This window comes from Salmo salar, chromosome 02 (assembly GCF_965601325.2).
Source record: "Salmo salar chromosome 02, fSalSal1, whole genome shotgun sequence".
NCBI classification, from domain to species: Eukaryota; Metazoa; Chordata; class Actinopteri; order Salmoniformes; family Salmonidae; genus Salmo; species Salmo salar.
Genome location: NC_138292.1, coordinates 57,367,227 through 57,386,329, shown reverse-complemented (window position 1 = coordinate 57,386,329; position 19,103 = coordinate 57,367,227). Strand labels below are relative to the sequence as shown.

Here is a 19,103-nt window from a genome sequence, read left to right as displayed (position 1 = left end):
GCAAACCTGGTGGCCAACTACAAGAAACGTCTGACCTCTGTGATTGCCAACAAGGGTTTTGCCACCAAGTACTAAGTCATGTTTTGCAGAGGGGTCAAATACTTATTTCCCACATTAAAATGCAAATCATTTTATAACATTTTTGACATGCGTTTTTCTGGATTTTTTTGTTGTTATTCTGTCTCTCACTGTTCAAATAAACCTACCATTAAAATTATAGACTGATCATTTCTTTGTAAGTGGGCAAACGTACAAAATCAGCAGGGGATCAAATACTTTTTCCCCCCACTGTATTATGTTATCCTTCTTACTGTAAAATGACTTGTTAAGGTTAACATTTACAATAATTGCTCCTAATATGTTCTTGTTTACACAGTAATTACAGAGTAATATTATGATGTCCACAGGTTCTAGGAATCCACTGGGCACAAGCGTCAGTTTCATGTTTAACTAACAAACTTGATTCAACGTGTTTGTGCCCTGTGGGAATCTGTGGGGGAAATTATTACAGGTAGATTTATAAAGGTGTGAAGCCTATTTACAATGTTTCATCAAGTTTAAGTCATGGTTTAGAGCTGTTTTACTTTGTGTACTTTACTTTCTTCTGGCTCTGTGCCAATGTGTGTGGGTGCCAGTTTTTATGGGTGTGTGTGGGTACCAGTTTTTATGAGTGTGTGTGCAGGTGCCAATTTGTATAAGTGTGTGTGTGTGTGTGTGTGTGTGTGTGTGTGTGTGTGTGTGTGTGTGTGTGTGTGTGTGTGTGTGTGTGTGTGTGTGTGTGTGTGTGTGTGTGTGTCTGAGTTCCATGTGAACTGTTCCTGTTTGTGTGTGTGTCAGTATCTATCTCCATCAGAACTTTATTTTTGTGGAGGTCCATGTGAATGGTGTGTGTGTGTGTGTGTGTGTGTTATATGACCTCCTTCTCTCTTCCCCAGCTCAATGCAGAAGAGGCAGCATGGGCTCAGGTGAACCTCGGAGGGACTGCCCTCAGGGAGGCGCGGGCAGAGCTGGCCGAGGCCAGGAAACAGTGGCACTGCCTGCAGGTGGAGATCAAGTCCCTACATGCTCTGGTGAGCACACACACACACACATGCACAGACACACACACACCACTTTAGGCTCAGCATTGCGGCAGACACATACAGTACCTTCCTGTCCCTGCCAAACACCCATAATGGATCAGTAGAGTTTGGAGAGCATTCATCTTTATTCATTCTGAAAGCACTATTGGTGATTCTTTCACTCGTATACTCTTGCCTCTTCCCCCTCTACCCCGTCCCCTCTCACTCTCTCTTCTGTTCCACCTTCTGTGTCATCCTATCATCACCTTTTGTCCCTATCCACCCTCTCCTCTATCATATTCCCTCTTTCCCCTCTACACTGTCCTCCCTCTCCATCGGTGTGCTCCACCTTCTCATCCCCTCTCTGCTCTCTCTCCCCCTCTCCATTTTTACAATTATTTAATCTCTCTGATCCTGCTATTTCCCCGCTCTCCTCCATCTCCTCTCCCCTCTCTTCTCCTCTCCCTTCTCCCCTCTCACCTCTCTTCTTTCTCCTCTGCCCTCTCTCCTCCATCTCCTCTCTCTTCTCCCCTCTCCTCCATCTTTTCTTCCCTCTCTAATACTTCTCCTCTCCCCTACATCTCCTCTCCACTCTCTCCTCTATCCCCTCTTCCCTCTCCCCTCCATCTCCTTTGCCCTCTCCTCTATCTCCACTGTCCGATCTGTCCCTTTTCACCTGCTCCCCATCTCGTCTCTCTGTCCCACATCATTTTCTCCTGTCCACCCTCTCTCCTCTGTCTTTCCCTTCCCCAGGAGAAAGGTCTGGAGAGTTCCCTCCACCACACCCAGCGTCAGTACTCCAGCCAGCTGCAGGGCCTGTCCCAGGTCATCCAAGGCCTGGAGGGCGAGCTGGAGCAGGTGAGGGGCGGCCTGGCCACGCAGCGAGATCGCCATGGCCAGCTGCTCAATACCAAGATGAGGCTAGAGAAAGAGATCGCCACCTACAGGCGCCTGCTGGAGCGCGAGGAGGGCAGGTGAGGGGGCTAATGGTCACAGACAGGGCCCTCAACAAAAGTGTTGCACTAAAAATGAAATAGGATGTCATTTGGTACAGATCCTGGGGCAGATGTAGCAGAGGAGGTTTGGTGAACTACATGGTGATGAGTAACCTTCCCTGAGATTTGACATGTGTAACTGTAACCCCAAGAGCAAGGCTTTACTCTAGAATGGTGCAGCTGAGCTTGATTTGATTTCTGGTCAATTCAGTAGACATAAACTCAGCAAAAAAAGAAAAGTCCCTTTTTCAGGACCCTGTCTTTCAAAGATAATTCGTAAAAATACAAATAACTTCATAGATCTTAATTGTAAAGGGTTATACACTGTTTCCCATTGTAACGGCCGTCGAAGGGAGTAGACCAAGGTGCAGCGTGTTGAGTGCTCATCATGTATTTATTGTACTGAGAACACATAAACAAAGAAACAAAACAACAGCCAAACAGTTCTGTCAGGTAAGCAACACTAAACAGAAATTAACCACCCACAAAACCCAAAGGAAAACAGGCTGCCTAAGTATGTCTCCCAATCAGAAACAACGATATACAGCTGTCCCTGATTGAGAACCATACCCGGCCAAAACAAAGAAATACAAAACATAGAAAAAAGGACATAGAATGCCCACCCTAGTCACACCCTGGCCTAACCAAAATAGAGAACAAAAACCCTCTCTATGGCCAGGGCGTGACACCCATGCTTGTTCAATGAACCATAAACAATTAATGAACATGCACCGGTGGAACGGTCTTTAAGACACTAACAGCTTAGAGACAGTAGGCAATTAAGGTCACAGTTATGAAAACTTAGGACACTAAAGAGGCCTTTCTACTGACTCTGAAAAACACCAAAAGAAAGATGCCCAGGGGCCCTGCTCATCTGCGTGAATGTGCCTTAGGCATGCTGCAAGGAGGAATGAGGACTGCAGATGTGGCCAGGGAAATAGATTGCAATGTCCGTACTGTGAGACGCCTAAGACAGCGCTACAGGCAGACAGGACAGACAGCTGATCGTCCTCGCAGTGGCAGACCACGTGTAACAACACCTGCACAGGATCGGTACATCCGAACATCACACCCGTGGGACAGGTACAGGATGGCAACAACAACTGCCCGAATTACACCAGGGATGCACAATCCCTCCATCAGTGCTCAGACTGTCCGCAATAGGCTGAGAGAGGCTGGACTGAGGGCTTGTAGGCCTGTTGTAAGGCAGGTCCTCACCAGACATCACCGGCAACAATGTCGCCTATGGGCACAAACCCACCGTCGCTGGACCAGACAGGACTGGCAAAAAGTGCTCTTCACTGACGAGTCGAGGTTTTGTCTCACCAAGGGTGATGGTTGGATTCGCGTTTATCGTTGAAGGAATGAGCGTTACACCGAGGCCTGTACTCTGGAGCGGGATCGATTTAGAGGTGAAGGGTCCGTCATGGTCTGGGGCGGTGTGTCACAGCATCATCGGACTGAGCTTGTTGTCATTGCAGGCAATCTTAACGCTGTGCGTTACAGGGAAGACATCCTCCTCCCTCATGTGGTACCCTTCCTGCAGGCTCATCCTGACATGACCCTCCAGCATGACAATGCCACCAGCATACTGCTCGTTCTGTGCGTGATTTCCTGAAAGACAGGAATGTCAGTGTTCTGCCATGGCCAGCGAAGAGCCCGGATCTCAATCCCATTGAGGACGTCTGGGACCTGTTGGATCGGAGGGTGAGGGCTAGGGCCATTCCCCCCAGAAATGTTCCTTGGTGAAAGAGTGGGGTAACATCTCACAGCAAGAACTGGCAAATCTGGTGCAGTCCATGAGGAGGAGATGCACTGCAGTACTTAATGCAGCTGGGGGCCACACCAGATACTGACTGTTAGGGACACATTATTCAATTTCTGTTATTCACATGTCTGTGGAAATTGTTCAGTTTATGTCTCAGTTATGTTCATAGAAATATTTACACATGTTAAGTTTGCTGAAAATAAACGCAGTTGACAGTGAGAGAACGTTTCTTTTTTTGCTGAGTTTAGATGCACACAGATGAATACGCACCTACTAAGGGTGAGATAGCTGATATAAAGTTATATTGTGGAATTACATTTTAAAACAGTTTTATGCTACAGGGCACATTCACAGCAATGAGCTGGCGGTCTTCATCCTAAACCGTAAACCTGAGCTATAAATAAGAACCATAAAGCGCTGAGAGGTATAAAATGGCATGACCCGAAATGAACTTCTGCATTATGAATGAAGATGGATGAAATAAACAGGCAGGATAAGCTTTCATACAACTTTAAAATGTCCAAACAGAAATTGTATCACATTGAATTTCTTAACGAGACGGTGAAGGAACTTGAAGGCATTTTGCTAGAGAAACTTTTTGAGGGCACTATACATTTTAAAGAAAAGGGATCGAAAGTGAAGGTTGTGAATCGTTAGTCAGTATGCGAAAGATGATCTCAGGATCTGTGAGGACATGAGGAAGGATGGAGACCATTTTAAGTTGCATGAACTCTCCTTCAGTTTGCAAATTAACCAAAATGAAGATGCCCCAGTTGCTTTTAACAGAACATGAAAACATGCTATAAAAACTCTCAAATGAGGGTCCTACGCCTATAATGACACATATTTTGTTTCCCATGCACATTCAGACTGTCAAAACCTTATCATCAAACACATCAAATACATACAGTTGATGTCGGAAGCTTACATACACATAGGTTGGAGTCACTAAAACTCATTTTTCAACCACTCCACAAATTTCTTGTTAACAAACTATAGTTTTGGCAAGTTGGTTAGGACATCTACTTTGTGCATGACACAAGTCATTTTCCAACAATTGTTTACAGACAGATTATTTCACTTATAATTCACTGCATCACAATTCCAGTAGGTCAGAAGTTTACATACACTCAGTTGACTGTGCCTTTAAAGAGCTTGGAAAATTCCAGAAAATGATGTCATGGCTTTAGAAGCTTCTGATACGCTAATTGACATTTGAGTCAATTGAAGGTGACCCGTGGATGTATTTCAAGGCCTAAAAAAAATTCAAGACCTCCACAAGTCTGGTTCATCCTTGGGAGCAATTTCCATATGCCTGAAAGTACCACGTTCATCTGTAGAATCAATAGTACGCAAGTATACACACTATGGGACCACGCAGCCGTCATACCACTCAGGAAGGAGACGCGTTCTGTCTCCCTGAGATGAACATATTTTGGTGTGAAAAGTGCAAATCAATCCCAGAACAAAAGCAAAGGACCTTGTGAAGATGCTGGAGGAAACGGGTACAAAAGTATCTATATCCACAGTAAAACGAGTCCTATATCGACATAACCTGAAAGGCCGCTCAGCAAAGCAGAAGCCACTGCTCCAAAACCGCCATAAAGCCAGACTACGGTTTGCAACTGCACATGGGGACAAAGATCGTACTTTTTGGAGAAATGTCCTCTGGTCTGATAAAACAAAAATAGAACTGTTTGGCCATAATGACCATTGTTATGTTTGGAGGAAAAAGGGGGGACGCTTGCAAGCCGAAGAACACCATGCTAACCGTGAAGCACGCGGGTGGCAGCAACATGTTGTGGGAGGTGCTTTGCTGCAGGAGGGACTGGTGCACTTCACAAAATAGATGGTATCATGAGTGAGAAAAATGATGTGGATATATTGAAGCAACATCTCAAGACATCAGTCAGGAAGTTAAAGCTTGGTCGCAAATGGGTCTTCCAAATGGACAATGACCCCAAGCATACTTCCAAAGTAGTGGCAAAATGGCTTAAGGACAACAAAGTCAAGGTATTGGAGTGGCCATCACAAAGCCCTGACCTCAATCCTATAGAAAATTTGTGGGCAGAACTGAAAAAGCATGTTTGCAAGCAAAAAGGCCTACAAACCTGACTCAGTTACACCAGCTCTGTCAGGAGGAATGGGACAAAATTCACCCAACTTATTGTGGGAAGCTTGTGGAAGACTATCCGAAATGTTTGACCCAAGGTAAACAATTTAAAGGCAATGCTACCAAATACTAATTGAGTGTATGTAAACTTCTGACCCACTGAGAATGTGATGAAAGAAATAAAAGCTGAAATAATCATTCTCTCAACTATTATACTGACATTTCACATTCTTAAAATAAAGTGGTGATCCTAACTGACCTAAGACAGGGTATTTTTATGAGGATTAAATGTCAGGAATTGTGAAAAACTGAGTTTAAATGTATTTGGCTAAGGTGTATATAAACCTCCGACTTCAACTGTAGGAAAGCACCACCTTGTTCCCAAACGTTTTCAATTAAATGAAACATCCAAAAGATGGTGCCGGAGAAGAAGGCAGACATTTTACGTGCCCCCAAAATATTGTGTTTTTTTGTTCGTTTATTTGCGTTGTTTGTAACTTATTTTTGTACATAATGTTGCCTCTACAGTCTCTTATGCGATTACTCACCACGAACTAGCAGAATCATTTTTTTCCTTTCACAACTCTGACAAGCCTGACGCGAAGGATATACTGCTTCCTCGGGAACAGGAGCTAATCCTGGTGATATGCGTGAAGAGGAGGCGGAGAAAGAGGGGCCGAAGAGCGGGCTGCCTTCTGAGAATTCGTAGGTGATAGAATAAACCCCCACTTCCCTCCATTCTGCTAGCAAACGTGCAATCCTTGGAAAATAAAATTGATGAGTTACGTGGAAGATTAAACTACCAACGGGACATTAAAAACTACAACATCTTATGCTTCATGGAGTCGTGGCTGAACGACGACAATATCAACATACAGCTGGCTGGTTATACAATGTACCGGCAGGATAGAACAGCGGCGTCTGGTAAGACAAGGGGCGGCGGACTATGTATTGTTGTAAATAACAGCTGGTGCACGATATCTAAGGAAGTCTCGAGCTATTGCTCGCTTGAGGTAGAATATCTCACGATAAGCTGTAGACCACACTAACTACCGAGAAAGTTTTCATCTGTATTCTTCGTAGCTGTTTACATACCACCACAGTCAGAGGCTGGCACTAAGACAGCATTGAATGAGCTGCATAAGCTAACAAGAAAACGCTCACCCTGTCACGGGTGTCGTAGGTTAGAGACCAAGACGCAGCGGGAAAATATATACTCATCTTCTTTTTATTTGGTGAAGAAGGAAAACACATGAAACGTATACAAAACGAACTGGACAGTCTCGTCAGGCAAACAGCTAAACAAGAACAATCTCCTACAAACACCCATGAAAAACAACAATAACCAGCTGCCTCCAATTGAAGGTCCAATCCCAATTAACTACACATAGAAATACAAAACACTAGATAGAACATAGAAAATATACTAACATAGACCATAGACTAACAAACCCCGAACCACATAAACCAAACACCCCTCTACCTAAATACATAGCCCAAACCACATGAAACAAACACCCCCTGCCACGTCCTGACCAAACTATAATAACAAATAACCCCTATTACTGGTCAGGACGTGACACACCCAGAGGCGGCGCTCCTAGTAGCCGGGGACTTTAATGCAGGGAAACTTAAATCCATTTTATCAAATTTCTATCAGCATGTTAAATGTGCAACCAGAGGAAAAATAACTCTGGATCACCTATACTCTACACACAGAGACGCATACAAAGCTCTCCCTCGCCCTCCATTTGGCAAATCTGACCATAATTCTATCCTCCTGATTCCTGCTTACAAGCAACAATTAAAGCAGGAAGCACCAGTGACTAGATCAATAAAAAAGTGTTCAGATGAAGCAGATGCTAAGCCACAGGACTGTTTTGCTAGCACAGACAGGAATATATTCCGCGATTCCTCTGATGGCATCGTGGAGTACACCACATCAGTCATTAGATTCATCAATAAGTGCATCGATGAAGTCATCCCCACAGTGACCGTACGTACATACCCCAACCAGAAGCTATGGATTAGAGGCAGCATCCGCACTGAGCTAAAGGCTAGAGCTGCCGCTTTCAAGGAGTGGGACTCTAACTCGGAAGCTTATAAGAAATCCCGCTATGACCTCCAACGAACCATCAAACAGGCAAAGCATCAATACAGGACTAAGATCGAATTGTACTACACCGGCTCTGACTCTCATCGGATGTGGCAGGGCTTGCAAACCATTACAGACTACAAAGGGAAGCAGAGCCGAGAGCTGCCCAGTGACACAAGCCTACTAGACGAGCTAAACTACTTCTATGCTCGCTTTGAGGAAAATAACACTGAAACATGCATGAGAGCACCAGCTGTTCCGGGAAGACTGTGTGATCACGCTCTCCGCAGCCAATGTGAGTAAGATCTTTAAACAGGTCAACATTCAAAAGGCCGCAGGGCCAGATGGATTACCATTACGTGTACTGCGAGCATACGCTGACTAACTGACAAGTGTCTTCACTGATATGTTCAACCTCTCCCTGCCCGAGTCTGTAATACCAACATGTTTCAAGCAGACCACCATAGTGCCTGTGTCTAAGAACACTAAGGTAACCTGCCTAAATGACTACCAACCCGTAGCACTCACGTCTGTAGCCATGAAGTGCTTTGAAAGGCTGATCATGGTTCACATCAACATCATCATCCCAGAAACCCTAGACCCACTCCAATTTCCATGCCGCCCCCACAGATCCACAGATGATGCAATCTCTATTGCACTCCACACTGCCCTTTCCCACCTGGACAAAAGGAACACCTATGTGAGAATGCTATTCATTGACTACAGCTCAGCGTTCAACACCATAGTGCCCTCAAAGCTCATCAATAAGCTAAGGACCCTCGGACTAAACACCTCCCTCTGCAACTGGATCCTGGACCTCCTGATGTGCCGCCCCCAGGTGGTAAAGGTAGGTAACAACACATCCGCCACGCTGATCCTCAACACATGGGACCCTCAGGGGTGCGTACTCAGTCCCCTCCTGTACTCTCTGTTCACTCATGACTGCACGGCCAGGCACGACTCCAATACCATCATTACATTTGCCGATGACACAACAGTGGTAGGCCTGATCACCGACAACGACGAGACAGCCTATCGGGAGGAGGTCAGAGACCTGGCCGTGTGGTGCCCGGACAACAACCTCTCCCTCAACGTGATCAAGACTAAGGAGATGATTGTGGACTACAGGAAAAAGAGGACCGAGCACGCCCCCATTCTCATCGACGTGGCTGCAGTGGAGCAGGTTGAGTGCTTCAAGTTCCTTGGTGTCCACATCACCAACAAACTAACATGGTCCAATTACACCAAGACAGTCGTGAAGAGGGCATGACAAAATATATTCCCCTCAGGAGACTGAAAAGATTTGGCATGGGTCCTCAGATCCTTAATAGGTTCTACAACTGCACCATCGAGAGCATCCTGACTGGTTGCATCACTGCCTGGTATGGCAACTGCTCGGCCTCTGACCGCAAGGCACTACAGAGGGTAGTGCGAACAGTCCAGTACATCACTGGGGCCAAGCTTCCTGCCATCCAGGACCTCTACCAGGCGGTGTCAGAGGAAGGCCCTAAAAATTGTTTAAGACTCCAGCCACCCTAGTCATAGACTGTTCTCTCTGCTACTGCACTGCAAGCTGTACCGGAGCGCCAAGTCTAGGTCCAAGAGGCTTCTAAACAGCTTCTACCCCCAAGCCATAAGACTCCTGAACATCTAGTCAAATGGCTACCCAGACTATTTGCATTGCTCCCCCCCCCCCCCCCCCCCCTCTTTACACCACTGCTACTCTCTGTTGTCATCTATGCATAGTCACTTTAATAACTCTACCTACATGTACTTACTACCTCAACTAACCGGTGCCCCTGCACATTGACTCTGTATCGGTACCCCCCTGTGTATACTGTAGTCTCGCTATTGTTATTTTACTGCTGCTCTTTAATTACTTGATACTTTCATCTCTTATTCTTATCCGGGTTTTTTTAAACTGCATTGTTGGTTAGGGGCTCTTAGGTAAGCATTTCACTGTGAGGTCTACACCTGTTGTATTCGGCGCATGTGACTAATAAAATTTGATTTGATTTGAAAATGAGTTTATAGGATGAAGGTAACTTAAAAAAGGATTCCTCATATTTTATCCCCTTTGTTTCTCTGTCAAAACAACTACATTTACGTGTTGAGTCTTTCTCTTTTGTTGAGGAGTGTGACAGATGACTTTCTTTACTGTTGCAGCTGCATAAAGAATCAAAAATAATTGCAGGTTGAGACAGAGTCAATGTAATTGCGAAACTGTTGGTTACTGGAAATTCACCAGACACCTGCTCTTTCCATGACATAGTCTGACTAGGTGAATCCAGGTGAAAGCTATGATCTCTTATTGATGTCACTTGTTAAATCCACTTCAATCAGTGTAGATGAAGGAGAGGAGACAGGTTAAAGAAGGATTTTTAAGCCTTGAGCGGGGTATGGTATGTGCCAGGTTTGTGTCAAGAACTGCAACGCTGCTGGGTTTTTCAAGATTTAAGAATGGTCCACCACCCAAATTACATCCCGCCAACTTGACACAACTGTGAGAAGCATTGGAGTCAACATGGGCCAGCATCCATGTGGAATGCTTCCGACACCTTGTAGAGTCCATGGGGTGAGGGGTACTTAATGTTTTGTACACTCAGTGTATTTACCTACATACAGTACAGGCAGACAGACAGCCAGGCAGGAAGGCATGCAGGAAGGCAGACAGACAGACATACAGGCAGACAGACAGATGGATTTCTCTGCATTATGTGCACAGATATAAGACAGTTTTAAACTACCAGCTGTTCTGTACCAGACATTCCCACTTTCACCTCTTCACCTCGTGGCTTTCGTTCACTAAGATCTTTAATGTCGTTTCCTCTTAACATTTATTACGGAAGATTCCATTCAATTTACAGGCCTAAAGTTTATACTCAATTATCATCACTGAGGCATTCACAGGCTGGTCACACGAATGCATTCAAGCACAGACAGTTCACGGCCATTATATTTGTACATCGCAGATCTGTCCCTCATTTTAGCACATTCACCCCAGCAGGCCTCATAATTATGTTTTAGTACCAACTTTTATTGATCTGGGAGGTACCCCACATGATCTAGTTTTATGACCATCCAGGTTGAGTAAGGTGACGCTCGATGATGCATCCTAGATCTTCTCGAGGTCTATTGGATTTATATCTATATTCTCAGAAGATCACAATGCACTTGCTTAACTCAAGATGCCAGGCTCTGTATTGTATCAATCTGCTCTGTCCATATCATGATTCGGATGCCCCTGAACAAGGCAGTTAACCCACTGTTCCTAGGCCGTCATTGAAAATAAGAATTTGTTCTTAACTGACTTGCCTAGTTAAATAAAGGTAAAATAAAATGCTGACCACACTATAAGATATCCTTCTGCCAGGCAATTTCCTTGAGTGCACGGAAATTGCTAAAGTTATCCATCAAATATGTAGACAGCATCTGAGACAGCTGCCGAAGTGGTGTCCCGCCACACAGATTCCATTGAGTCCTACTCACCATGTTTTCTCATCTATTCACAGGTACCCAGGTGGGCGTAACGGACAGGTCATGGGGCTACGGCGCTGGAGGGGCCCCATAAGAGAGCCAGGCCCCATAGGGGAGGAGCCCAAGGAGAATGGAGTGGAGGAGAACGGCCTCAGTGACCCCGCAGTGACCCCTGAGGAGCCACTGTCCGAGCCCCTGCCTGAGAGACCCCAGCAGTGGTCTGTGACAGAGAACGGCCTGAGGAAGAGCCCTGCACTAACGCTGCATAGGCAACAGAGCCTGGTCATCCTTACAGGTGGGTGACGTGGTCAGACACATACACACACAGAATGATACACTCATATTCATGTTAATAGTCATATACACACTCGTATACACACAATCAGGCAGGAGCACCATACACACACACACACATTCAGTATGCTAAATACACTATATATAAAAACATTTGTGGATTCGGATATTTCAGCCACACCCGTTGCTGACAGGTGTATAAAATCGAGCATACAGGCATGCAATCTCCATAGACAAACATTGGCAGTAGAATGGCCTTACTGAAGAGCTCAGTGACTTTCAACGTGGCACCATCATAGGATGCCACCTTTCTAACAAGTCAGTTTGTCAAATTTCTTCCCTGCTAGGGCTGCTCCAGTCAATTGTAAGTGCTGTTATTGTGAAGTGGAAACGTCTATGAGCAACAACGGCTCAGCTGCGAAGTGGTAGGCAACACAAGCTCACAGAACGGGACCGCCGAGTGCTAAAGCGCGTAGCGCGTAAAAATCGTCTGTCCTCGGTTGCAACACTCACTACCAAGTTCCAAACTGCCTCTGGATGCAACGTAAGCACAAGATCTGTTCGTCGGGAGCTTCATGAAAAGGGTTTCCATGGCCGAGCAGCTGCACACAAGCCCGCCGCCATTGGACTCTGTAGCAGCGAAAACGCGTTCTCTGGAGTGATGAATCACGCTTCACCATCTAGCAGTCCTACGGACGAATCTGGGTTTGGCGGATGCCAGGAGAACGCTACCTGCCCCAGTGTGTAGTGCAAACTGTAAAGTTTGGTGGAGGAGGAGTAATGGTCGGTGGCTGTTTTTCATGGTTTGGGCTAGGCCCCTTAGTTCCAGTGAAGGGACATCTTAACGCTACAGCATTCAATGACATTCTAGATGATTCTGTGCTTCCAACTTTGTGGCAACAGTTTGGGGAAGGCCTTTTCCTGTTCCAGTATGACAATGCCCCCGTGCACAAAGCGAGGGTCATACAGAAATGGTTTGCCGAGATCGGTGTGGAAGAACTTGACTGGACTGCACAGAGCCCTGACCTCAACCCCATCAATCACCTTTGGAATGAATTGGAACACCGACTGTGAGCCAGGCCTAATCGCCCAACATCTGTGCCCCACCTCACCAATGCTCTTATTGCTGAATGGAAGCAAGTCCCCGCAGCAATGTTACAACATCTAATGGAAAGCCTTCCCAGAAGTGTGTATGCTGTTATGGCAGCAAAGGGGGGACCAACTCCATATTAATGTCCATGATTTTAGAATGAGATGTTCGACGAGCAGGTGTCCACATACTTTTGGTCATGTAGTGTATGTGTGTGCGACCAATCAAATTTCTATTTGATTTGAGTATGTGTTTTATGTGCAGAGCCAGAGAGAGACAACGATCTGAGGATTTCCACAGTGAAGACCCAGGAGATCCTCCAAGGCAACGTGGTGAGGGAGAGTGCAGAGGGCACTGGCACAGTGGAGTAAGTATTTATCAGACCTAGGGCTGTTGCGGTGACCGTATTACCGCCACACGAGCGGTCACGAGTCATGAAGGCAGTCAAATTTCACATGACCGTTTAGTCACGGTAATTAGGCTTCTCTAAGCTCTGATGCTGCTGATGGTCATTAGTAACCTACCAAACTTGCTAACTGCCTGGTACTCAGCACTCTATTGTGCTGAGTACACTGTACCAACCGGGATAGGAACAGCTGCATAAATATTTTTGCTTTCAGAGTCATCGTCGCCCTGGTGCTTAAGCCAGTTGTTTTACTAACTGTGTCATCTCGTAAACTTTCCTTGACTTTGAATTAGATACTTATCACAATTAACTGTTTATGGGGCATGTACAATCATTGTGTGTTTGGGAAGGGTTCTCTGACTTACACCTTTTACTGTAAAAGTCATGCACCCATGCAATCATATAGGACCAATCATCAGTTAGAGATACCATATTAGGATTTACCCCAGGTTTACTGTGGCCAGGGTACACTTAACAACACCAGCTTTGTACTCTACGTTTATAGTTGTAGTCTAGCATGTCCCTCTAATCACTCTGACATAAATAAAATGTATTTGAAAATCTAATCAAACACTTCATGAGAGACCATGAGCTCATGTTGCACAACATTTCCATAAGCTATTTCATTGTGTGAAAAAACAGAGTGATGGCATCTATTAAAAAGAGGATCCCGTCAGCTTGTATAGGCTAGGCCTACTATATTTATTTATCAACTTTTCTCATATTAAGCACATTGCTTCTCTTTACAACAGTATAGCCTACCTGGCTAGCATAAAAAATTTACCACGGGAAAATCGTCCTCCATTCGCTATTTAAGTGCATAGATAACATGTATTTTTTCCCCTTCCAGTTTCGAGACAAGTGCATAATAATGGTCCATTCTGAATCAAAACAAATTTCACACATATATTATTTAGTATATGGAAAGACTAGATTAAATCAAGAATAGTCTGATGGGTGACAATATTAGCCTATCACTTGTGAATTATATATTATCACTTGTTAATGATGCCTAGCGTATGGCAAGAAACAATGCCTTTTTCATATTTTTCAAATCATAGTCGCGCAACTCATGTAGCCTAGCCCATAGGCCTATATTTTAAAGTGGCCAAATAACTTCTTAAAATTAAGCACATTAAGCCACTTTACAAGGGGTGTAGAGCCTAACTGTCATACATACGCAGCGAGTGTGTTTCAAGTTTGGGAAAGATCCTTTTCACCTGGGACATCCCATAGTCTGGGACATCCCACAACTGTCCCAGACTATGTTTGGAATATTTATTTATTTCACAGAATAGAATAGGTCAACTTTTGTACAATGGGGGAGGGTAGATTGACATAGGCTAGTGCTTTTGCTTGTCGTTAGGCCTACTCATCTTGTTGGCTGACGAAAAGTAAATGTGGACAGTTCTTCCAATATCTTCAATATGCACCTCGGAATTGGATAAGAACGTGTGCAGTTGCGTCCCTGATGTGTCTGTCTTCACTTGTAGCCTGTGAGAAAGACCCGATCACGTGATGGAGAGCCATGTGAGTGAGAAGTGCTTGGGAGCACGTAGCACTTAGAGAAAAGGGAATTATAATTATTATATTTAGCCCAAGGGCACAACGGTCACTGGCCGCAAAAGGCATGGATTTTTAAGAGTGCATTACGGTCACACAAAGGGGATGTTGCCGGGAAATTCGAGGCATTATCAAGTGCTTGTCAAATTGTGAATGAGAAACTGATGAAGTGTGTACAGCCTGTGCAAAAAAACAAAGCAGAGCTCATGCCTTTCAAGCAAGTTTTTTTTTCAAATCATCATTAGAGTGGCATCATGCAGCCATACAATGTATTACAAATCAAAACATATAGCCCAATGTTTCAAGAACAATTAAAGTTACATTAATAACTCTAAATTAAGCATATAGGAGTACCTATTTCTTTGTTAACTGCTCAACACAGAATAGCTGCATATGCGCACTCCCTCAAATCATTTGGAGAAAATATCATTTCTATTTTATTCAGCTTTATTCTATTATATTCTTCATACTACAAAATAATGCCACGGAATTCTAAGAAAATCTTGTCTGCTAAATGAACTAGTGTAGCCCACAGTCATATAGCACAGCCAGATCAGGGCCTAACATAAGGTCAACTCAGAGTATGCTATTCTGTTCTTGTGAAATAGACAAAAAATAAATATTCATCATGTTTCTTTATACCTGTCTAAAATAATGAATGGATTTATTGTTAATATGTAAGCTATATTACATGGATTTATTAGACTTTTTAAAATCGAGATGTTCCAAAGGTCTGCATCAGTGGCTTGTAGGCTATGTGTGGAAGCCAGCAGATGCTAAATGTGTTTAGGTTAATTAATGGTCAGTTACCGTGAGACTGGCAGTTATTTTGTTGACGACTGGCTGACGAAATTTCATGATCGCCACATCCCTAATCAGACCTATTAATCATGATTGTTGACCCAATGTCACCGCCTGCTTCAGTCAGTGTGAAAAGTAATCGTTCCTTAGTGTCAGAGAGTGTCAACTACAATGAAGGGAGCAGGGATGCTTTACTTATGATGTTATTCAAGAGACTATTAAGGGATATCTTTTCAAACTGTCAAATGAGGTGTTCTAAATATAATTCAGGACACATTATTTACCACTTTCGGTAGCAGCTCACACATCTTTCACATGAACCACCTTTCCGTGTGTATTGTCTTTGTTAGACTAATGATGACACCAATAGACACTCCCATTTTCCCTCCCTTAGCGACATCTAGTCCGAGAGACAAGATGTGCAGACACACGCGCACACACACACCCACAGGGAAGTACCTCTGCATGCCTAAGCCAGGAGTGATTAACAGCAGTTTATTCAGTTGCGAAATGTGGCATAAATTTGGCATGAGATCTCGGTCTGGGGGTTGTTGGGAATCTTTCTCATTGAGAGACATTCCTTAATGAGCTCAATTAGATGTGGAGACATTGGCGTTTCCCAAGAAGGAGTGGTGTCTGTCATTCCTAAATTCTTTGTGCACACATCAGGTGTTAAAACCACACACTGTACCAACCGGGATGGGAACGGCCGCATAAATATTTTTGCTTTCAGTCATCGTCGCCCTGGTGCTTAAGCCAGTTGTTTTACTAACTGTGTCATCTTGTAAACTTTCCTTGACTTTGAATTAGATACTTATCACAATTAACTGTTTATGAGGCATGTACAATCATTGTGTGTTTGGGAAGGGTTCTCTGACTTATACCTTTTACTGTAAAAGTCCCACCCATACAATCATATAGGACCAATCATCAGTTAGAGATACCATATTAGTATTTACCCCAGGTTTACTGTTGCCAGGGTACACTTCACAACACCAGCTTTGTAAAGGAATGTTTGTTTGATTGTTTCTACACATGTACTCTGTGTTTCTAGTTGCCGTCTAGCATCTACCCACTGTTCTCCCCCCCCCCCCCCCCCCAGGACGGACAGGATTGACAAGGTGATTAAGCAGTGGGAGGGCTCCTTCTTCAAGGGGAACCCCAAGCTGCGGAAGAAGTCGGTGTCGCTACGATTCGACCTGCACATGGCGGCGGCAGACGAGGGCTGCGCCCAGACCAAGCAGGACAGCCTGCCCGACGTGGAGGTCCGCCTGGTGATGAAGAGGTCCCGCAGTATCCCCACCATCGCGGCAAATGTCGAGGCAACAGTATAGTCGAGGCAACAGTATACCCATCGTTGATGGGTGATATCATCATTGAATTGCCTCCCTCATAAATGTTGTGATCTGGCAACAGCATCCCTACCCTTGACAGTGATATCACCATGATATCAGCATTGCTTCCCATTGACCTAGGCTGAAGATGGGAAGGTTAAGACAATTAAGTCATTCCATGCGGAAGCGTTCGAAAATAAACACATTCATGGGACCGACCAAGTCCATTAATAACTATTTGCGCCATTGCTAACTAGCAACACTGGTCCCATGAATTGCAAAGAGTTATGAAATATTATAAACTGGTGGTTCGAGCCCTGAATGCTGATTGGCTGACAGCTGTGTTATATCAGACCATATACCACGGGTATGAAAACATTTGTTTTTACTGCTCTAATTACATTGGTAACCAGTTTATAATTGCAATAAGGCACCTCAGGGTTTGTGGTATATGCCAATATACCACAGCTAAGGGCTGTGTCCAGGCACTCTGTGTTGCGCATAAGAACAGCCCTTAGCCGCTGTATATTGGCCATATACCACACCTCCTTGGGCCTTATTGTTAAATTAGAATCCTCTTGTACTAACCTGTATATTTTGAACCTAGCCATTGACCAAAGTGGTATAGTCATGCCATCAAAGTTCCTGCAACTCCACTATCACCCACAATCATCATTGTGACATCAGCATTACCAGCAGCCATTTTGCAACCCCCATGACCAAACCATCCACAGAAGACCACGTACATGAGGGGTTAATGTGTGATTCATTTGATATATCAGCATTTCTTAATCATGTGTAAAAGTAGAAAGTCATATTGCCTACTTACGATTTTGCCATCCAAGGCAAATGTGACAAAATGCCATGTTCAAGAGAATTCCCCTGTGGTCAATAATACATGATACCAGTATATTGTGCTCACTGTGGTCACCACATTTAACAAATGTATAATCCAACCATCCCTCAGTAACAACTAACACTTTATACAGGTGGTGAAAAATATAAACATGGAAAAAGCTAAGCCATCACAGAGTTGTATGTGGCATTCTACTGTGGACTATTTAAGGGTGGTTATTTTCTTCTCAATTCGCTGTGTGTACAATGCGAATGGTTTTGCTATGCAGTCATGGATCAACCCAGCACTGACAGTTTGCCTATGGCTGAAACCTGTACTTCAGCCTTTTTCCTTATAATGCTGTAAGTCAACTGTAGTCTATATATTATCTATATATGGACAAAGTCAAAACAAAGCAACGAAGTTAGAAATGTACAGTAAACAAAATAGCTATTTATTTCCCCCACACTGCCCACTGTGACCCGAAATTGCAGTGAGATTTCTTTCTGGAGAGCAACCCTCCTGTAGGTTTTCGTTTCAACCCCAGTTGTAACTAACCTGGTTCAGTTTATCAACAAGCTAATTATTAGAATCAGGTGCGCTAGATTAGGATATGAGTGAAAACCTACAGGACGGAAGCTCTCCAAGGGTTGGAGACGGAGAGCCCTTTTCTAATCTAACACCGCCTCTTGTATCGCAGAGATATACCCTGGTTTAGCCAGCAGGGGCCGGTATTTGTAAATAGTGGCTCTACAGTATCCTGAATGCTGTTGTGTCATATACATAATATCTATATGACTGATTACACTCTATAAGACAATATCTTTATTTAATTTTTTTGCTATGTTTTTGAGTTGGCACCAAATATATGACGCGGAGATAATACCATTGTGCATTGCAGTTGGGTCCCTCCTGTGTACAAATGTTAAAATAATGATCTTCTATGCAGTTCTTCATGCGCTTGATTTGCTCTGCTTCGTGGAGTACTTGGGACTAAATCTTCTTTTCATTTTTGGAGCTCTTTAACTTTAGAATGAAGAATTATGCTTTTATCTAACAATGTATTCATTTAAATAAAACACCAAAAACGCTGTCTTCGGTGTTTTTTTTATAAATATAGAATAGTATATTTCTCTAGTCATGGGTTTTTGTACAAATGCTGCAAATTTTGCAGAGATAATGTATTTCCACAGAGTCAGATTATTTCATGTATTTGGCAGGTATGTGTTTGGGGTATGGGTGCACCCTGCAGGGATATTAAAGATTCATTA

General features: G+C 44.0%; 1 protein-coding gene across 3 annotated transcripts in view; it reads left to right on the top strand.

Moving 5' to 3' along the window:
* LOC106587823 (keratin, type I cytoskeletal 18-A) overlaps positions 1-18,925 on the top strand; it is a 33,549-nt gene extending 14,624 nt beyond the window's left edge. For all 3 annotated transcript variants that reach the window (XM_082965250.1, XM_082965259.1, XM_082965253.1), the window contains 5 exons: positions 936-1,070; positions 1,815-2,035; positions 11,545-11,804; positions 13,158-13,260; positions 16,766-18,925. In XM_082965250.1, coding sequence (XP_082821376.1) covers positions 936-1,070; positions 1,815-2,035; positions 11,545-11,804; positions 13,158-13,260; positions 16,766-16,997 — 951 coding nt within the window. In that variant the 3' untranslated portion in view covers positions 16,998-18,925. The remainder of the gene's footprint in view (positions 1-935; positions 1,071-1,814; positions 2,036-11,544; positions 11,805-13,157; positions 13,261-16,765) is intronic.
* The last annotated feature ends 178 nt before the right edge of the window (positions 18,926-19,103 follow it).